The sequence below is a fragment of the Harpia harpyja genome, chromosome 12, assembly GCF_026419915.1.
Source record: "Harpia harpyja isolate bHarHar1 chromosome 12, bHarHar1 primary haplotype, whole genome shotgun sequence".
Taxonomy (NCBI): domain Eukaryota; kingdom Metazoa; phylum Chordata; class Aves; order Accipitriformes; family Accipitridae; genus Harpia; species Harpia harpyja.
In genome coordinates this window covers 45,335,195-45,355,324 of record NC_068951.1, presented here as the reverse complement: position 1 = coordinate 45,355,324, position 20,130 = coordinate 45,335,195, and the positions used below count along the sequence as shown (strand labels likewise).

General features: G+C 40.2%; 1 protein-coding gene and 1 long non-coding RNA gene across 2 annotated transcripts in view; one reads left to right on the top strand and one right to left on the bottom strand.

The window, feature by feature from the left end:
* The window catches only part of WWTR1 (WW domain containing transcription regulator 1), an 84,471-nt gene extending 70,175 nt beyond the window's left edge, over positions 1–14,296 (bottom strand). Inside the window, exon 1 of the mRNA XM_052802766.1 lies at positions 13,627–14,296. Within this exon, the coding sequence (XP_052658726.1) occupies positions 13,627–14,021 (395 nt within the window). The 5' untranslated portion in view covers positions 14,022–14,296. The remainder of the gene's footprint in view (positions 1–13,626) is intronic.
* Positions 14,297–14,354: 58 nt separating this feature from the next.
* Positions 14,355–16,789, top strand: LOC128148697 (uncharacterized). Its single transcript, XR_008237378.1, has 3 exons — positions 14,355–15,369; positions 15,649–15,719; positions 16,426–16,789. It is a non-coding gene; the product is annotated as an uncharacterized LOC128148697 (long non-coding RNA).
* Positions 16,790–20,130: the final 3,341 nt, after the last annotated feature.

The following is a 20,130-nucleotide window of genomic DNA, read 5'->3' as shown; positions in this document are numbered from 1 at the left end:
ATCCTAAAATAAGAATGCTGTTCTCACAGAGAGATACACCAAAGAAGAAACTATAGATTTTTTACTTGTATACGTGTTGTGTTTGTGTATATTTGCTGTGTTTATGTGTTCCATCTCTGAAAAAAATCCACCGGAAACCTGAGGAATAAGAAACCCCATAAAAGTCAAGTTTTGAGGCAAGAACTATTACAACATGCAGAACAATCATTTTTTCTCATAACAAGATAGAATCCAGGGGAAAAAAAAACCCCTACATTCTACTCACTGCTGAAACACAGTTATCTAACAATACGCTGTGGCGGGGCGAGACAAATGGAGGCATCAGTGAACAAAATAAGCTTACTCATCTTGTCAACGGCGTTATTTTAATTAACATCAAAAGCCAAGCACATCTGGTGAAAGTCCAAGCTAAGAGTCTCCACAGCTACTGAACACATCAGCACACAGATCCCCTTACTTCAGCTATTTGCAGGAAAAAATAATAATTACTTTTGGTACTAAAAATAGAAATTCCAAAGGGAAAAACCTTGAAAAGTAAACTTTTGCCTCATCTTGGTAAGTGTTAAGCATTTAAACCAAACTGTTGCCTACAGAAGTTATGGAGAGTTTGACACCTCTCAGATCATTAATGACAACCTAAACTTAGAAAACCATTTAGTGATTTTGGGACCCTTGTTTGGATAAATGAGGAATATTGGCAATATCTGTTAATAAGAATTTCAAATAAAAGCTTGAAACAATATTTGGACTATTAAAAAAGGATAAGAAATACTCTTATTAATCCTCTGTAGCTAATGGAGAATACTTTTCACATGATAAAAAATCAATAAAAATAAAAAAATTAAAAATATATAAAATCAATATAAAATCAATACACCATTTACACAGACTGAAGACATCACAGATTGCAAAATATTTCCTACAAGCCAGTGATAAAGCAATGCATAAAATGCATTGTGGGAAGCATGTCCCCTACTAGAGCATGTCAGCCTTTTGTTAGGGAACCAACAGGCTGGAATAGGGAATACAAATTCTCTAGGGGCATTCCTGACTTTCATGTCATCTTCTCTCTACTTGCACAAGGGACCAAAATGCAATCACAGTCACTGGCTACCAACTAAGAGGCAAACTGTTCTGTTAAGAGCGCAAAAGGGAACTCTGAGAACAAAATCCCACAACTGAGTCACTAGGGTTCTCCATACTTATTCAGGACTTGCTTGGTTTGAAGTATGGGTTGTATGGTCCTTCTTGAGTAAGGGCAGAAGAGAAGAAATCATCCATCAATTCTAAATTTAAAGTTCTGGGACCCTCTTTTGTCTTTGGGCAGTCGAGAGATGGAATTCTTTCCATTGAACTTCCATTGAAAGACATACTCTCACCAACTCTAACTCGCCAAGCATGAACTGCAACACACCAGAAGAGTCCTGACACATGCCCCACCACCACCAGCAGCTCAGGCACCCACACAGCAGTGTACTCTGTCATTCTGGGACCCCTGCATACCAGATGCAGGCAGTAAGGCTGCCTGATCTACCAGCCCTTTGTCACTGTGGGACTTGAGAGAGAGAAACAGGTAGCTGAATGTTTGTGCTGCAGTCAGAAGTGTCTCTCCAAAAGGACTGCACACTGAACAGAGCACCATCAGGTGTTGTGATCTCCAGCTACTGCTTTGCACTGTAGCCTTCCCCAGTCACGTCACTGTCACAGATAAACCCCTGCGAGGTAACCAAGCACATGTTTCAAATCTTATGTTTCACACCTTCATGAAGCAGGGAGGTCTGGGTCCTCTGCTTCTGGATTCCATCTTGAAAATGCTTAAATAAATAATTCCTACTCACAAGAGTAATCTATCTCAAGTATGGATTTATGAGATCAAACTTTTCATTTGCAACAAAGAAAATCAGTGTAACAATCACCAATTTCATTTTGCAAAGCATCTTTTCCAAAAGAGATGTTTCATTGTACCAGAAAATTATCTAATTATGTGTTTTGAAACACTTTTTTAGATTGTAGAGGTGATAAAGACACTTTAAAAACCTATCAAAACAGCTAAGCTTCTGCCTTTCCATTACATTAACTTGTTTTTTCTGCTGACTAATAAACACAGATGAACAAGTCCAACAGCACTTTTCAAACAAGAAAGCCCTCTGAAATTGTCTTAAAAAAATATAAAATTAAAAACAAGCACCCAAACACTGAAGTGAACTATTAATTCCAAATTAAAATTTGTCCAATTATGTGTGGCTGAGTGTGACACTGAAAAAAATGACCTGTTGCCTGTGTCTCAGACTTCCCAGAGAACTTTATTTTCCCTTTCCAGATGTAAATTGAAAGCAAGACAACAAGAAAAATAACAAGTGTTCCCAAAGGTGAACAAACATATGGAATTTTGGCTGGGTGACCTTCTGCTGAGGCTCCACTACAGTTGATCACACCCACAATCTTTATACCAACAATTGTCTACAGAGGTCTTTACAAGGCTGTCAGAGTAACTTTGAAACTGAGCTTTTCATATTCTTAACCTATTTTTTGAAGGAACTTAGAGCAAATCATATTAAAAAAATTAAATTAAAGAAATGTAAATAGAACATAATCAAAGTAAAAGTAATATGAAATCAGTAGCTCCAGAAATTTTCATAAATAGATGCTTTGTCTGTTTGTTTGTTTCATTGGAATTGTGCCCCTCTTTTTTTTTTTTTTTTTTTTTTTTTCATGATGACTGATTCAACAATTTTCTGCTTTCAAGTTTGGCAGAATTTAAAAAGGATGCTTGTTTAATCCTGGGAGTGTCACAGATCTCAAACCAGGATCTTTCCTAGCTTTGACAAAGTATCTTTTACAACATACATACCCTTACTGACTATTCTCAGTGCTGAATCTTTAGAAAAACTATAATTTCTTTTAAATATCAATCATTTAATGTTCCACTTGCAATAAGTTGTAAATAGTCTCACTAGAAATCTCTTTTACTCTAGTTATTCAATTTTACATTGTCCACTCTCTTGCAGTGGCATAATTTCATTGATTCTTCACTGCCATAAAGTCCTTCAGTAGCAGATAAAAATCAAAATGCCAAATATAAACATGAATAAAGAAGCAGAACCCTCTGCCACCTCTAATAAAAAGAAGTTTTGTCTAAAATTATAATTACCATTTGGGTGATGTCAGGGCTCAGACAGTGATGGCAGCATCCATGAAAAGATCATCCCGTGACCGCAAAAGTCATCATTAAAGGAATGGCTGTCAAAAAGTTACACTAAGTATATCCTGTGCAGTATGAAGGGATGGTAAGAATCACTGGCATCACTATATCCCTCCTGCTAGCAAGGCTGCCATGTCAGGTAGAGGAGTCATAGATTGCATATACACACTTTTATTCAACATTAAAATCTGGTCCACAATTTTCACATTAACTTCACATCACATCAAATCCTCATTTTTGACACGTGACTATGCAATTAAGCCGTATATATTTGCAAAAAAAATTTTTTCCTAACCTCTCAAGGCAAAAGCACTTACAATTCTGTTTAAGTATATACCGTAGAATGAGTAAAATGACAAACATGACTAGGAAAATGTAGTGTCAAAACCAAATGTGAAATAAAAAAACCTTTTGTGAAGAACTCCCACACTAAATTCTGCTCTTGTAAGCTCAAAAATGTTGACCTTTTACTACATTCCCCACAAAGCTGTACAGTGATGACCACACAGTGCAGGCTGTACACATTTACTGATGCAAAGCCTGCTTTGTTTCAGTCCCCAGATATCTAACCTAGGTGAATAATGGCACCAGCAAGAGGCTGCAGAGAAGTATATCCACACAATGCAGCTTCCTATATGGCTCTAAAAGAAATCATACAGAATGGAAGTTAATATTAGAAAAGCTACTTTTGTCCAAACTGTCCAACTAAGGAGACAATCCAAAGCCTTTCTCAAATGGTAATTACTTTTTTACTTCTGAAGCTTTTAAAAATATCGTATTTTGAGAAAATTCTGAAAACAACATTCACATTTCCACCTGAATGTGTACAAAAAGCTGCTTAGGCAAACGACATAAAACAGTTTGGTTTTGTTCTTTTTCTTCCTTCCTTTTTAAAAAAGAAGACTCCAAACCCACATCCCCCAAATGATTTATCAGGTAAAGAGACCTTGGAAAATATAGTCTGTGAATCTAACAAACTCCAGTTGGGCAAGGTGCCTTCCTCTTACGTTTGTGAAGTCTGCTCCTATGAAAAATTCTGTTCTACCTCCAAGCGTGTTTGGGGTGTTGCTGTAGTTTGTACAAACTATAGTTAGTTTTTGTAAATGTGCCCACAGGAGAAGCATATTAAAAAGCAATCAGCAGTCACCTCCGGGGATTTTGAACTCCTGCTGCTGGTAGAATGGTCAAGAATCACCAAAAACTGCACTACGACATCCTGGTGGTTAATGTCTGAGGTGCCCTATGGAAACGCAAGCTTTGTATCCACTTAGAATGGTAACACTGCAGAAGGATGTAAGCTTACATTGTAAGAAACAACTTCCACTGAGCAAAAATTTAGTGTTTATTCCTGTACACTATCTGCTTCAATACACAGAAATTTTTCATCGACAAGAACAGATGCTTAATACATATGCCCTGCATTATCAATATCACTATAGATACTTCTGAGTTTTGTGCTAGTGCCTCAATCTTTAATATACTATTTCACATGAGCTACCAGAAAGTGGGAAAAGGTATTCTTCTAGCTTTACACACCATGAATGAAGGCACAAAGAGATTACATGATTTCCTAAGAGTCACACTCTGCAGCACAACAGGAACTGCACCGCTGTTTCCTTCAACCTAGGTCAGCTTCCCAATGACTGCTACTTCCTTCTTCTCTGATGCTGCTGTATTTAGGGGCTTTGCAGTGAAGGTGAAGCCTAAGAAAACATGTCAGTCAAGTAGTTTTAAGAACTTCTTTAAAAAAAACACCACACAATTTAAGACTGCTAGTGGCCTTCAAGAATCTCACATAAACAGAAGTCTCACAGTTCAAATACAATTTTTGATTTCGGAAACACAATATACTTTAATGCAACCTTTAAGAATTTCTTGACAGAAGACTGTTATTTCATTTTGTGATGCTTACACCATTGCTCACCAATCAGTCATTGAAAAATAGGAACGTAGAACATTTAGTAAAAACACCATCAGCAGGTACACTAGGTTAAATTGATCACAGGTAGAAAAAAAGGATTACTTGTGGTACAGGGAAAAACTCAAATGTACCATGGAAGTGTCCTTCTATTCACAAACCTGAAAGACTGTCAAGAGTATTGAACCTCAAAAGGATTAGGGACAGATCAATACCCAATGAACAAAAAGGAGCATTCTGACCAAGAAAATAGCGAGGGGCCAGCAGATGTCGCATAGGGTATGGGCAGACAAACAAGTTACTGCAGGAAAAGCTCTGTCTGGACTTGTAACTCTACTATTGCTATGCTTACGCTGTAACTGCCTACATGCATGCTATTAGCCATGAGGAAATGCAAGACAGCTAACTCCTCTTTCACACCTCCCCTTAGATTGTAGTAATTTGTGGTGACACTCCAAGCAATTAGTTCAGTTTTAACACAATACATTCTGTTCAGTTCTCTAAGAAAGCCTGTATCTGTCTCTTCACTGTAGCTTCAGTCACATCTGCCTTAAAAATAGTCATAGGTAGGGAATACTGCAGTACAGTACAGTGTTCCCAAGTTTCACATTCTTGAACAGTTCATACAACAGTCACCGGCATTAGCATTCATGCTAGGTCTGGACTTTGATTTAATCAATGTAAAAAAAAAATCCCCAAACGAAAAAAAAAAAAACCCACCCACCTCCACCCCACATCACGCCCACCTCTCTCCCTCTCTCTCTCTAAAACAAAGAGGGAAAATGCCACAAGCTTGTATGTTGAAATTCAGCCCACATGACATTTCCTTTGGATTTAATTGCTTCCATACAATTTGTATCTGCTAGTCACGCTACGCCCCAGAGCACTAAATATGCTGTTACAAAGAAGCTCTTGTCCTGCAATAACCTCCTTAATCAAAGAGACAGACTTATGGGTAAAACCGATTTTCAACTTCATCCAAAGCATCCAAACAGGAAACAAGTCAAAGCCTAACCACCGACTCTTCCAACATGATTTGAAGGAGTGAACAGTAAAAAGCTGGAAAAGACAGACTTTACAGATTCTACGTTGTCAAATCTGCTCAAAGTTGGACACATTCATCAACTTAGGAAGCAAATGGCTCTGCATACTGTCACCTATTTACCAATTATGGAGTAAAGATGGTCAGGCAGAGCATCTTTTAGATGTTGACTACAGCAGCTCACGAAAATTATAAAAATAAACCTACTGCTCATTTTTCTTTCTGTGAGCAACCCAAACCATTAGTAAAGCCAATAGCCTTTCAGATGGTTCCAGAAAAAAGTTTTCATGGTAGCATTCTTAATTAACACCTTTATCTATTCTATACACATCTTTCTAAAAATATTATAATTGATATTCTTTTCTAATGATTAATGCATAAAGCAATTGTATTTTCAGCTTATATCACAAGATGGATGCCAGACAGTTGTCATCCATTAATGCACAAATACTCCTGGACTTTGGGTTTAACATGAAGACTAAAGGAGTAATTTAAGACAAATGTAATTAAACCAATGCAATCCTCTGCATGCAAATTATTCATTTACTAGCTTAAAAGTATGCATCAGTCCAATATATCCCATTTTGTATCAACAAACTAGCGTGTGTAGCAGGGTTGTCATCAGTTTCCTTAAATCATCTGGAACTGCATACACCTAAATTTAGTGCAACTTTTGTGTCTAGACAGCCCTTTACAATTAACTGTCTTAAATATTTCCCTCAAAGGAAACCCTTCTTGGTAACACTTCCAGGGTCAGCGTAGTCTTGCTTAAAGCTTTCTTCACTGACACTTTGCAGCCAAGTCAAAAACATAGCTTGTATCCTAACTCAGAAAACCTGACAAAAGAGGGAATTAGATCACATCCTGTAAATTGAATGTGTTCTCAACATAATTTTATTCCAGATCTGCTTTCATCCTCAGATTTTATTAAGCACCACATTAACCACCAAATTTTATTAAGCACCACAGGTGACATGATTTTAGATCCTGAGAAAACAGTCTATTGATCATGAAAAGACATTGTCTTGGACCAGAAAATGAATAATTATGAGCTTTCATGGGAAACTCTGTAGCCATTCCTACTACCAAATTCAGAGGGAAAAAAGTAGCTCATAAATCCTTGGTGGTCTTTTAAGTTTTTAAGAGGGACTCCAATGTCAATATAGGAATTAGCTTAATTTTTCTTTTCAGCTAGGCTTTATAAATTTATATCAAAAGAAGTTATTTGTTTATGCAGGTCCAATGAATCACTCTGATTTTGAAGTAATCTATTCCAAATATTTATAATTGTCAATGGGAAGAAAAATTTTTTCACACACAAAATGTGAATTCTTGGCTTGATCACCAGAAAAAAATGAATGGTTCTGCCCCACTTCTCCTGAAAAATGTTAGCAAGTGTACTCAATTAAAAGCAACTGAACTTCAAAGATTATGCAAAATGCAAATTTTAACCCACGAAATAGTTCAGCCAGACAATTCACTGTAAGAGAAAGAATTACACCTGTTTCATTATCAACTTTGTAACCTACAGTAGTGAAACCTATCCAAGCTTGCAGTTTGTGCATAACAATCTGATCACATTTATTGTCCAGTCATTTTTGCATACCATTTTAATTGTCCTTTATTTCTCAGCATTTTACTTCCATATACTCCTTTGCATTGACAGAAGCACAAACAAATTAAATTAGTATGGTCAAAATCCCCCCCCCCCCCCCCCCCGTGGAGACCATTGCAGGTCTGTTTTTAGTTCAATTCACTACTAATGTAACACTGAATATGGAAGTTAATCTATTAAACTTTTCAAATCAACAAAAGAAATAGAAATAAATAAATAAATAAATGAAAAATTCCATGTCAGTACTGTTGTACTTAACAGCTAATCATACAGAATTGTCTTAGGCAGTATATATACCCTGTTTAAATGTACTTGTAAGAGAGCCATCTAAAATTCAAAATTAACAAACATCTTCAGAAACAAAAAAATCAGTGTAGGCTTTCAAGTGATCACATGAACTTCACTGTTTGCTCTATCTGAACATTCCTATCAAGTTACATGTTTATATCAAGCTGAATACAATCACGAGAATTTACTCATGATTTAGTGGAACATATTGATAAGAAAACATTATTATAAATCAAAAAGGTACCTAAAAACTATCAGGAAACAGCATTTCCTTCATGTAATATTAAAAAAAAAATTTAACTTTGTATGCAGATTATCATGAAATAATTACTGTTATAGTTTGTCAGTGTTTATTATTTATTTGCCAAGTACAGTAATTAAATTAAGCTCATACAGATGTATCTGAAATATGGTTGCATTCTGTACATACGTATTAAATTGAGAAACTTTTAAAGCTGTGATGACCGAAATGCAAGTTCTGACTGCAGTCATAGGCATGCAATTCTAATGAAGCAGAACAGCCTACACAGTATGTAACAGCAAGAATATGGACTAGTTTATATGCCTTTTATTAGTATGTCCCAATAGTAACTTTCAATATCAACAGTTCTTTAATAAAACTTATTAAATACTCTGGTGGTTCCTGATACTATTGTTTTTACTGTACTTTAAAATTTACACACCTAATTTTGGGAGCATGCTCAAATTTATCTCTATAACTCTCCCTTACCAGAAATTTAGACAATATTTTGTACTGAAACAAAACAGTTATTCCTAAACAATGTATAAGGTCAATTTCTGAAATTCTTATTCTGTCCTCAGTTGGGCAAAAATCCTATCAAGGCCTAATATTTGCATTAAACTAACTAGCAAGCTAAAATAACTCTGTTTTGAGAGACAACTTGGAAATTCCATTGTTTTCCTTGCTTGTACATAGTGCCAGAGATCATTAAACCAAGAGAATATAACAATTTATTTCTAATCCTAAAATGATTCTTCCTAGTTTTGTATTTCATTATTTTAATTTGTAGGAATTAAATGACCTAACTGCCTATGTCTGAAGAGTTCATGTGCTGATCCTCTCTATTTGATTACATTAGGGGTCCCTTAGCCAAAGCCCAATCACTCAAGTTTTGCCAAAATGAGATCTGGCTCAATCTCAGAATCAAGAGGCTGAAATTACTCCATACACCATGTTGATCCCAGGAAGGTAGAAAACAATTCTCATTTGCACAAAAGTTAAGGAAGTTCTCTGGATTTAAAACATCATCATTGAAACAGCATTTGAACTACAGACTCCAATCAAAGGAGCAATCAGGTAGACCTCTAATGCTGTCAATCACAGCTTGCAAATTTAGTTTTGATGTGTACAGAACTTTCTAAGCACCTCTAAAATGAGTTACAAAGGTGATCTACAGTTAAGTTTCCATCAGTTAAACTTTGGTATTGTATCACAGTTTTCCTGTCTGTTAGGAACTCTAAAACAGTAGATACATGCATTCATTCCAGATAAAAGTCATTAGTAGTAATACATCTTGACACTTTCACACCATAACTCATTTTTAATAAAGGAATGCTGGCAAGGAGAGGAGTTCAGGCACACAAAGTCCCACATAACCACTGGAGACGGGGAACAAAACAAATCCCCTAAAGTGGGGATTAAATGCTCCAAAAGCCGCATCCTTTTGTAAATGTCTCTTCCTAATGCATGACACCAAAACCAGCCAGGATGCGTGGCCTCTTGCTTTCCACCATTTTTCTACAAGGACCAAAGCTACATCGATGTAAGCCCCACCTTACTCATGTCCATGAGTAATTGTGGTCATAACTGTGGAACAATACTGCAAGTGTCGTTCAAAGGTGTTGGTGTTTTCCCCATTTTTATCAGAACTCAACAGAGTAACTGTCTCATGCATTGTCCATCTCCTCCTCCATTTCTAGTTGTGTAACTACAGTCCTGAGGCAGAAAAGTACCTCTGTTATGAATACTGTACAGCACCAAGCACAAAATCAATATAAAAAACCCTAAAGAATTAACACAAATGGTTTTCAGGGAAAGGCTATATTTGGAAATCATTTGAGCACTTCAACTGTCTTAATATTACTTGTTTTGTCATTTTCAGAAAAAAGTTATCATAGCATTTACATTACTTTTCTTCTCCTGTTGTCCTGCTGAACACGCTCAGTAATGTAAAACTGATCATGTGTTAAATCAAGCTTCTCCACCAACAGAAACCAGTAGGAAAAAATCTGAACGTGTCAAATAAATTATTGAAAGTAATTAGCCTTCTTTCCCCTTGAGCACAATTTACTGGCAAATACGTCCTGGTATGGCAAACGTTCACTGTAACATTTTAGAAAACACTGTGATAAAGATAACAGTTTCACAAATCTGTTCAGTGCAAACGCTGTGTTCTCTATATTCTGTTTACCTTCTGAAATGAAATCGGAGTCTGACTAAGAAGCACTGTACACACACTGAGAAAACATTAAAATCTTAGTCTTCATTTGAAATACAAGGCTGTACGACCTAAAAACAAATTGATGGAAAGTAATACTTGAAAAATTCTTTTTACAGAGTATGTGTACACAGCTCAGCATGTGGATCGATATGCAACTGATATTCCCATCTAACAACATAAGAGCTATGCAGGGCAGTTTGCCTGTCTTTCCAGAAACTCTTTTTATCAGAAATAATTCACACTTAAATTTTTTTCCACACATGCACACAGAGAGAAATGCTTTAGATAACATTGCTGGAAGTGTGTGTTCATTAGCCCGTTTTCCATCCCCCACTTCTGCGGTTTGGTATTTAATTACAGGGTGGAGTGGTCCCCAGGCTACTTATGTTTCTTCCAGTCACAGCCAGAAAATTTCTGCAGGAACTGACATGCAGGAGTGTGATTGCTTCAAGTTATAGCTGGTTCCCGGTCAAGAAGGTTAGCTCACTGTTCACTGAAAGTCCCATCACTACTTTTGTTTAATAATTCTTGAAAATATGTTTAAACACAACAAATTGCATTCTAAACTTCAACAGATAATAAAGGCTTTAACGGGACCTAATTTGGCTATTTGCTTTTAATTTCCTTCTCAATTTTCTTTTGCTAATGGCTGTAAACAAATCTTTATCATTAAGCTGGAAAGAAATGGCAAATTTTTTTGACAGACAGGCCTTGAATATAGGAAAATGTAACCTTGTATGCCTGGTTTGACCAAATAGGATTTTCAAGTACATAATCCAATTGAACCCTACATATTATTGCACATAGTTCTAAATGCTGCTTTCCATAAACAATCTTAGATCTCTGCAGAAAATTCTATTTTCACCTGAAAAACTTTACACCACTTGCCAAGTATTATAATTCATATGTGATTATTTTATAGCTAAGTATTAATCCCAACAGCATTGAGGTATAAAGAAATACATTATAGGTATAAATACATTATTCTAATTAATTTTTATAGAAATGAGAAAAGTCCTGTTGGATAAAGAAAACTGGGGAAACAAAACTAGGTAATAAATTACACACACAATGAAATTTTTGTTTTATATATGAAAAAGGATGTCGTTAATGACAGTATTACTGTTGACAGGATTTGGAAAAAAATGAAAGATACTTTGGGTTTTATCCGTAGCCCTTTTTTTTTTTTTTTTTTTTTTTTTTCTAAATAAGGGACTTGCATTTTTGGCCTAAGCAACAAGAATCCACCAGCTTGGAAAACTCTGTCTCTGCGTCAGAAATGTGTGACAGGAAGGTGAAACCACATGAGCTCATTTTGATATTAGTAAAAAACCCAATGGCAGACAAAGATTATGTTATGTAATTTTTAGCCAGAGGTATCCAAAACCACCTGCTCGCCAAGCCCTAGCAAGAATTTATATAAAATATTTATTTATGAATGATCTGTTACAGTGCTCTTATCAGTCAGCTGCTGTTTCTCTGTTCTGCTCTATCAAGAAAAATACATGCAAAGCACAGAGCAACAAGATCTTCTCATTCAGGTGATAAACCAGATTAATGAAAAACTCCTAATTTGGACCCTGGTACTTGTCCACCCAGTATTATAAACCATATACAGTAACATACAGAATGGCAGATAGAAACGAAACGTATTTTCGTGCTTTGCTAGTAACTCAGAGTATGACAAGAGTCAAAAATGTAAACTCTGCGCAGAGTAATTCGAAGATTGAGCTCTTGAGTAACCCTTTGGATATTCCAAAGCCACAAGGCAAAGAAATTGTTACAGAATCATGTAAATTATGCATTTAATCAGTTTTCTAAACAGTAAATATCCTCTATCTTTGCCAGTCCCATCATGCATTGTCTATATGCCATTTATTATGGCTGAATACACACACAAGGTTGAGTATGAACTACTCTTCTGACTGAGAAGGCCATAGTAAACAAGTAAATGACGTCCTGTAACCCTGGCAGTTTAACTCCCTCAGTATCCTTAGGTAGATGCTTCATCAGTAAGTGTTTTTTTTCATTAGTAAACATTTTGTCACTGCATATTTATTGGGTTAATACAGTGCCGCTTAATCTGCAATGAATCTGGACCAGAGATAACAGAATCTACCAAAATAAGGCACTGTTGTCTTACCACATATAACAATTATTACATATTTTAAGGCCTATTAAACTGCTTTGAATCAAATTCCAAATGTCATAAATAAAACACTCTGGCCAAAAATTACTGGCCAGAAGGGATGGGCAGTTATGTTACCACACTTCTCAAAATCTATGACTAAAATAAGGAAGCCTCCTCCCGTGTCCCTAAAGATATGGATACTATAAATATAATACACACCACTTGTACCGCAGCAGTGCATTCCGTTTGTGAAAAGCCACCCATGAAACGAACACGGTGGTTTCGCAGTTAAAAGCCTGGACTGGAGACCTGAGAGCCCAGGTTATGTAGCTCCCCCATCCACAGCCTGGTTTACCTCCAACAGGTCACAGACACACAGTGTCCTGTTCCCACGTTCTGGAAAACTCCCTGGAACAACTGCTATTAAACTTCTTAAAAAAAAAAAATAGTTTCTGAATCTTGGACGTGAGACGAAGCAGTAAAGAAATACGGAACCGACAGTTTTACAGGCAGGGCTTCCCCCCTGCTCTGGAAGCAGCCCTCCAGCCCGCGCCCGACGGCTCGCTTCACCTCGACCGTCTTCCTCTTCCCTCCGGTGAAGCGGGAAGGAGCTTCCTCGCATCCACCTCAGCCTTGGAAGGTCTCGGCGCCCCCCCCCCCCCCTCCCCGCCGCCCTCACCTCACGGCGAGGGCGCGCCCCGCCCCCCCCCCACTCTCCCGCTGCCGCCGCCGCCTTACGGCGCAGCTCGCGTCGGCCGGCCCGGCGACCAGCAACCCCCCGTCGCGCTCCTCTGCGCCAGCCCCATCTGGCCGCCGTGAAACTTGGCCGACAACCCTCCCCCGGTGCGGACCGGGCCGCGGCAACCGCCCTCCGGCCCGGGACTCCGCGCCGGCCCCGGGGCTGCAGCCACCGCCGGGCGCAGGAGCTCCCCGCCAGCGCCCCCGCAGCCGCCCGCCGCCCCACTCACTTGAGGAAGTACCGCTGTCCCGTGTGCGTGAGCGCCATCTCCCAGCCGGGCGGCAGCGGCACCTCGTCCGTCACGTCGTAGGAGCGCTGGCGGAGGTGCGCGTGCTGCGGCGCCGCGCCCGAGCCCACCAGCGAGGCGGGCGAGGAGTGGGAGCGGACGTGCTGCGCGGCGGCGACGGGCCGCGGCGGGGGGCCGCCCGAGTCCGTGCTCGACTGCCGCGAGTGCGAGCCCGAGTCGGGCTCCTTGAAGAAGGACTCGGGCAGGATCTTCTTCCTCCAGGAGCTGGGCTTCGGGTTCATCACCGCGTTGAAAAGCGCCTCCAGCTCCGTGTCCAGGTCCTGCGTGACGTGGATCACCTGCTGCCCCGGCGGCGGAGGCGCGGGAGCAGGGTTCATTTTCACACCCGTCGGCCCCGACGGCGGGCGCGGGCAGGCAGTGGCCGGGGCCGGCCCCGCTGCAGGCCGCCGCCGAGAACGCGCCTTTCGGAGCCGGGCGGGCGGCTCTCCGGGACCAGCGCCGCTCTGCCGGAGCGGGCGGGCGGCGCGGGGAAGTGCCTCTGCGCCCCCGTCGGCAGTGTCGGTGTCCCGCGCGGCCGGCGGAGGGGCGGGCGGGTCAGCCCCCGGGCAGCGCGGCGCCCTCCCCCGGGCCGGGCCGCGCCGGGCAGCGGCGGGACGAGGGCAGCGCCGGCCCCGCCCGCCCGCCCCGCGACGGCCCGCCCCGCCCCGCCCCGCCCGCAGTTATGCAACTGCCGCGGAAACTTTGGGTACTCGGAGCCGCTGTGTGGCGGGGGCGGCTTCCCCGCCTAGCAGAGGGACCCTCGGGGCGGCGGGGCCACGGGTCAGGCCCGGCCCGCCCAAGTGTCCCTCAGAGCCCGCCGGGATCGGGGCAGGGGACCGCCGGGGTGTCCCTCAGAGCGCGCCGGGGCTGGGGCCGGGGACTGCCCGGGTGTCCCTCAGAGCGCGCCGGGGCTGGGGCCGGGGACTGCCCGGGTGTCCCTCAGAGCCCTGGCAAGAGGGTCTGTCCTCGGGCCGCCGCTGCCCCCGTCCCGCACGGAGTTAGCGGAGGCCGGGGGAAGGCGGCGCCATGGAGGCCGGGCGGGGCGTTCCGGGTGGGCGCGGCGACCGCGGCCGCGCTCGCTGCCGGCCCGGGCCCCGGCGCGCTGCGGAGGGCCCCAGGCGGCCCGCGGGGGGGCCGGGCCGGCTCGTTGGCGGGAGCGGCTGGCCCGGCCCGGCCGTCGCCCCGGGGCCCGCAGCAGGCGGAGCAGCTGCGCCTTCCTGTCACGCAATGCAGTTACAAGCGTGGCTTTAGCCTTCAAGGGAACGTGGAGCACTTTCTCTCCTGATGCAAGCGAATTTCTGTCAACCTAATTAGCTTTGCTTTAAAACCATTATTGAGGAAATTCATGGGTGACACTAATTTCTGGAAGCAAAATGATACGTAAATCAGTTCACGTACAAGCTTCATAGCATAATTTAGTGATGCTATGGCAATGGGGAAAAAAGGAAGGAAGCATTCCTTTGTTGCAGTTTAGGTAAGGTTTAGCCCTTTGCTGACAGGTACGAGTTCCGTGCAGAGTTGTTTCACGAATCTTTCCAACTCACTATCCATAGGTGGTATTTCAAATGTAGCTGTGATACTTTGTGCATCTATCCTGACCGCCTGTTCACAGTCACTTGTCTTCCACTTAGTCTGTACTAGAAGCCAGAGCTGTCATCAAAATGCATTCCTGAGACTTTCTATAAAGTAAATGTGATACATACAATTTTTTTTTCATCTTGTCTCATTTTCTGGTGCACTTGGAACAACTTTTGAATGGTGATGTGACCAGAATTTGCTTAAATTCTGTAGCTGCATCTATAAAGAATAATATTGTTCACTTTCCAACTTCAGTGTGGTTTTTTACAATAGGAAGCATACAGTGCTTTTATGACTACACACATAGAGATATCACACATTGGCTATACAAACACACACTTTATTTTAGTAATGCATTTCTTCATTTTATTTCTGCCTTTTGGACAGACTTCAGGCTATGCTGATTGATAAGAACACATCCTCCTCAGTAATCAGAATCTACATTAGAGAAGTCCTAGGTAAGTAATTTTTTTCTGAACTGACTTAGTTCTTAAGAAGCATGAACTATTCTGAACTTCACTTGGCTTCTCCAGCTTAGAACTTGGACCTGACTCTTGGACAATCTTTGTCCCTTGATCAGTATTACATTTAATATTGGTAATGCAGATTCTGAGATTCACAGCTTAAGCCTGTACATGAACTCCAGATTAGGATCAGCTAGCTCTATGGAACAGATCTTACTTGTGCATTTCCTGATTTCCTTGCTTTAACAAATATTCTGTGTCATTTATTTTTCCTTACATTTCCTGTTCATGTTTCCATTGACTAGGCAGATCTCCTCCTTGGGCTTTGTTGGTTTTTTTTGTTTTCTCCCCCACATCTGCTATATTTCTGGTCAGGAAATGCGGTACTCCTGAGACTTGTTTATGCTTCCCTTCCCTAAGAATTTTCCATGGTATCTTTTGTACCATTCTTCTACTCCTTCCTTACTGGGTCACTTGCTAGCATTTTTACTAGCTCAGACAGCTGTGCTAATTACAGCACCTGCTCCAGGGTTATGCAGATATGACATAACTTTTTTTTTTTCCCCATGCAATTTCCTTGTTTAAAACCTTTGGATATTAGATGATTGTGTGTGTGCACATGTGATTATTGTACAGATAATGATCTGAACATGAGTGATTTTTCATACAGCCTTTACAAGGGCTTTTTTGCTTCCTCCAGGCCTCTGTATCCTTGACTAAAGACACACCCATCTACCTGTTACATTCCTTTCCAGATGACATGCCTATTCAAGGCAAGGCTCTGGTAATCTCATTCATGGTGACATCTCATCTACAATAATTAGACCACTTCCATAAGACAGTGTGGCATCTCATGTGGAAGCATATGCACATCTGTTCTAAACTTAAGCAGTATTTATTACAGCTAGAACTGTCTTCTTCAGCAAGATGATAGTATTTCGGCTGCGCTTTTTACTGAATAATATAATTAGCTGCTATTGTACCACTTGGTGTAGGCTAAAGCATCTTTCTACACTAATCTGAAAGTGATTAAAACTGTAAGAATAAATTCTTATTGTTGTTATTGTTCTTTGTTTAGAAAACAGTAACTTCCTTCTTTGGACACAAAAATAGGATATGACCACCAGCTTTTATAGAAAATGATTCAATATGTTCAAGTCCATGGAAGACAATGACACTTCCATCACAATGAGATTGAATTAAGTGATAAAGGAACCAAACCACAAATGTGACATAGAAAGCCTCCTTATCATTACTTCTTTCTTCTAATTACAAGATAGTACCTTATAAAAAATAAGACGATAACATTATTTTACCTCAATTTCATGTGCTGTTCAAATGTTTTTGAATAGTACAGACATTTTTGTTCAACTGAAGGATGCATAAAAGCACAGTACTTTGAGTATACCCTATTTGTCATCCATTTTCTAGCAGCAAATTCAGTCTATACATCAGTGGAAAGCCAAGCAAACAGATCAGAAGAAGTAAGTCCACTTTCAAATGTACGCTTAGATAATGAGCATCTAATGGTTTAAAGAAACAATACCACATATTGTAGTTTTTAATCTAGATCCATCACTGCTTTGTATCAAAGCCCTACATGCATTAAAATATTTCTGAGAAAGCCTACATAAGTGAAGATGCATGTGTGATGTCTACTATAAAATAAAACATTCAGGATTCTCTGGGAAAATCTCATGCTTTCTGGGTAACCAAATAACAATTACACAGTGCAGACCAGAAAGAACGAGCACAGTTCCTGCCTTCTGTTTGGGTATGCACTGTGCAAAGAGACTTTAAGCTGTCATTAACTACATCTAGTTGCTTTCATATACTTCAGTGAAGAGTCATACATAGAAAGAAAGCTTCTATTCCTCCAAAATAAATAATGGAGAACAAAGGATACAATGGAACAGTAAAGAGATTACATGAGGTTTCACTATACAAAGGTATACATGTGCATCATACACCCACATTTACACTTAAAAAAAATTTATATTTTGTCATGGAAATTAATTCTTATTTGCACTTGTGGCAATTGGGTATTGTTTGATAGACTTTTTTGTATATTATGCTCTTGCTAATAGTTTTATATTAATCTAATTTTCAAGAGACTTCTTCTGGAAAGGTATACTTCAGTAAATGTGGTTTTTAAGAAAGGGGTCAATACTTAAGATTCTGGGTTTTATCTGTGTGCATTTCACAGCTATTTGTTTCTCAGGTAGCTAACAGCTTTTACACTTTGGTTGGCACCTCAGAACGCACGAAAGAATATCCTATGTAGCCAACTGTGATGTGGTTTATTTAATACAAAGACCTGATCTATATGACAAAGTTTCACAAAAATGGCTATGTCAGCATATCTGCCCAGCCAACATCTCCAACCCAGCAAAACCTCTAATGTGGACACAATCTGCTAGCGGGGAAAAAAAAAAAAAAAAGAACTTCTGTCAGCTTAGTTCATGTTGTTTTATAAGTTGATGTAATTTTACTGGCAAGAAAGCTATGTGAACATCTATAGTAGATGACTGCTCAGACATTCATTTCAGAAACAGCTGTGCTAACAAAAAATTGCACCAATGTTTGTGTCTCAGAGGTTATTCCCCTTACAGCAAAGCCAGTGGAATGGGACACACCAACACTGCTCATCCACATCAGTCCAAAGTCAGATTACACGTAAACAGTCTGCAACAGCGATTTGGGAAAAGCTGTGGTGTCTAGTTTGCAAACAGCTGAAGCTGTGTCAGAAGTCACCACACTACAGCTGCTTGTTACTGAGGTTAGCATGCCGCCTCCCAAGAAGATAGTGGAACAAAATGCATAGGCACGCCATAATCAGTTTGTCTCAGGTAGCTTCAACTGCTGACAAAAATGAGGTTTCCTAATATGGCTGACTTTGCACGTAAGTGAATTAAGAAGCACATTCACATTTGTGGAAATGGTGGTAAACGTTTAAAGGACAGAAAACCAGCTAGTCTTTAAGATTTCCAGTTACTCGAGGCAGATTTGGAAGATGATTTTTGGCCAAATTCTGTAGGATGAGTAAGTCCTAAAATAGTCATGTAAAATAAACTGGGACCTGATCTGATCTGGTGCTTCAGAATGAAAGTCCAGAATTGCAAAAAGAAAAAAAAGAAATTGCTTAATACAGTATGATCTTATTGGCAAGAGTTGTTCTGGAATAGTTAGGTCAGTCTGGCTTCCTGCGTGACCACTGCTGACAATACCAGAATAATTACCCAGCTAATAAGACTAAAATACACAGGAGTAGCTACAGAGAAAAAATATTCTGGAATAGCTCTGCAAACCTTAGCAGAAGGGTAGCACAGAACAGTGCTGAGAATCGTACCAGCCTGAAAAGTACTTTTTCTAGCATAAGTAATTTAACTTGCAGAAAGATACAGTAAGATGCAGTTTTCTTTTCTGTTAATAAAAACTGCATGTACATGGAGAGGGTTTTCTGATTTAGATTTTGCCAGGAAACAAAGCTAGTATTTTAATTACAATCAGATTTGATATTTTGGGAGAGTCTTCCAGTTTGAATTTCCTGTGTCCAATACAGAGGGCATACGATTTGCTCAAGCTCAGCAGGGCAATTTGAAACAGAGCCTAATTATTCCAACATCCTGCTACTGCTGTTAGCGTAAAACATGCCAGTTGTCACCTAATAAGTGTGTGTATATATAAAAATAAATAAAAAGGCAGGTCCTATATTTCTTAACACAACTTCAACATATGTTGTTGGTTGTACTTGTTGCTCCGCACTGTGTATTTCACCTTTTCCCCTCTCTGCAGAAGATAAGGCCTATGTGACTTGTTCTGCATATTTTTGAATTGTAGGATCCTCTATTTCCCCTAGCAAGTAGAAGGAACATTCATGATCAGTATTCCCTGTTTTCATCATGTGTTTTCTTTTTGCCTGGAATGTCATCCTTGATACTAACTTTTAACCGTGGTGGCAGAACGAGCAGGGGTGAGAGGCAAATTGTTGTTTTAGGAAGTGTTAAAGTTGGCCAGTCTAAAAACAATCACGTAAGATGTGGTCCTGCCATCGAGGACATAGGTGACAGCGAGAACAGCTAGTGAAGCAGAAAGAGAAGTACTTCTCTTCCATGTCCCTTTTTGTTTAGCTGCACAGGGAGAAGCCCAAGAGTGGGTGCTAGTATGCGGAGCAATGAGAGCCTTTATTCTTTAGGTGGGAAGAAATAGGCAAACATCTCCATCTGTTAGCTGAGAGACCATGAAGCGTAGGTGTAGTGCGACAGAGAAAGCTGCATTTTCTCTTTTCTAATGTTGATACCTGGGAAGAGTAGAAGACATAGTATTGCTTTCCTTCTTGTTTTGGTTTTATGATTTTCATGAGGAAGATGTGAAATACTGGACCTGGTGCAGCAATGCATTAAAA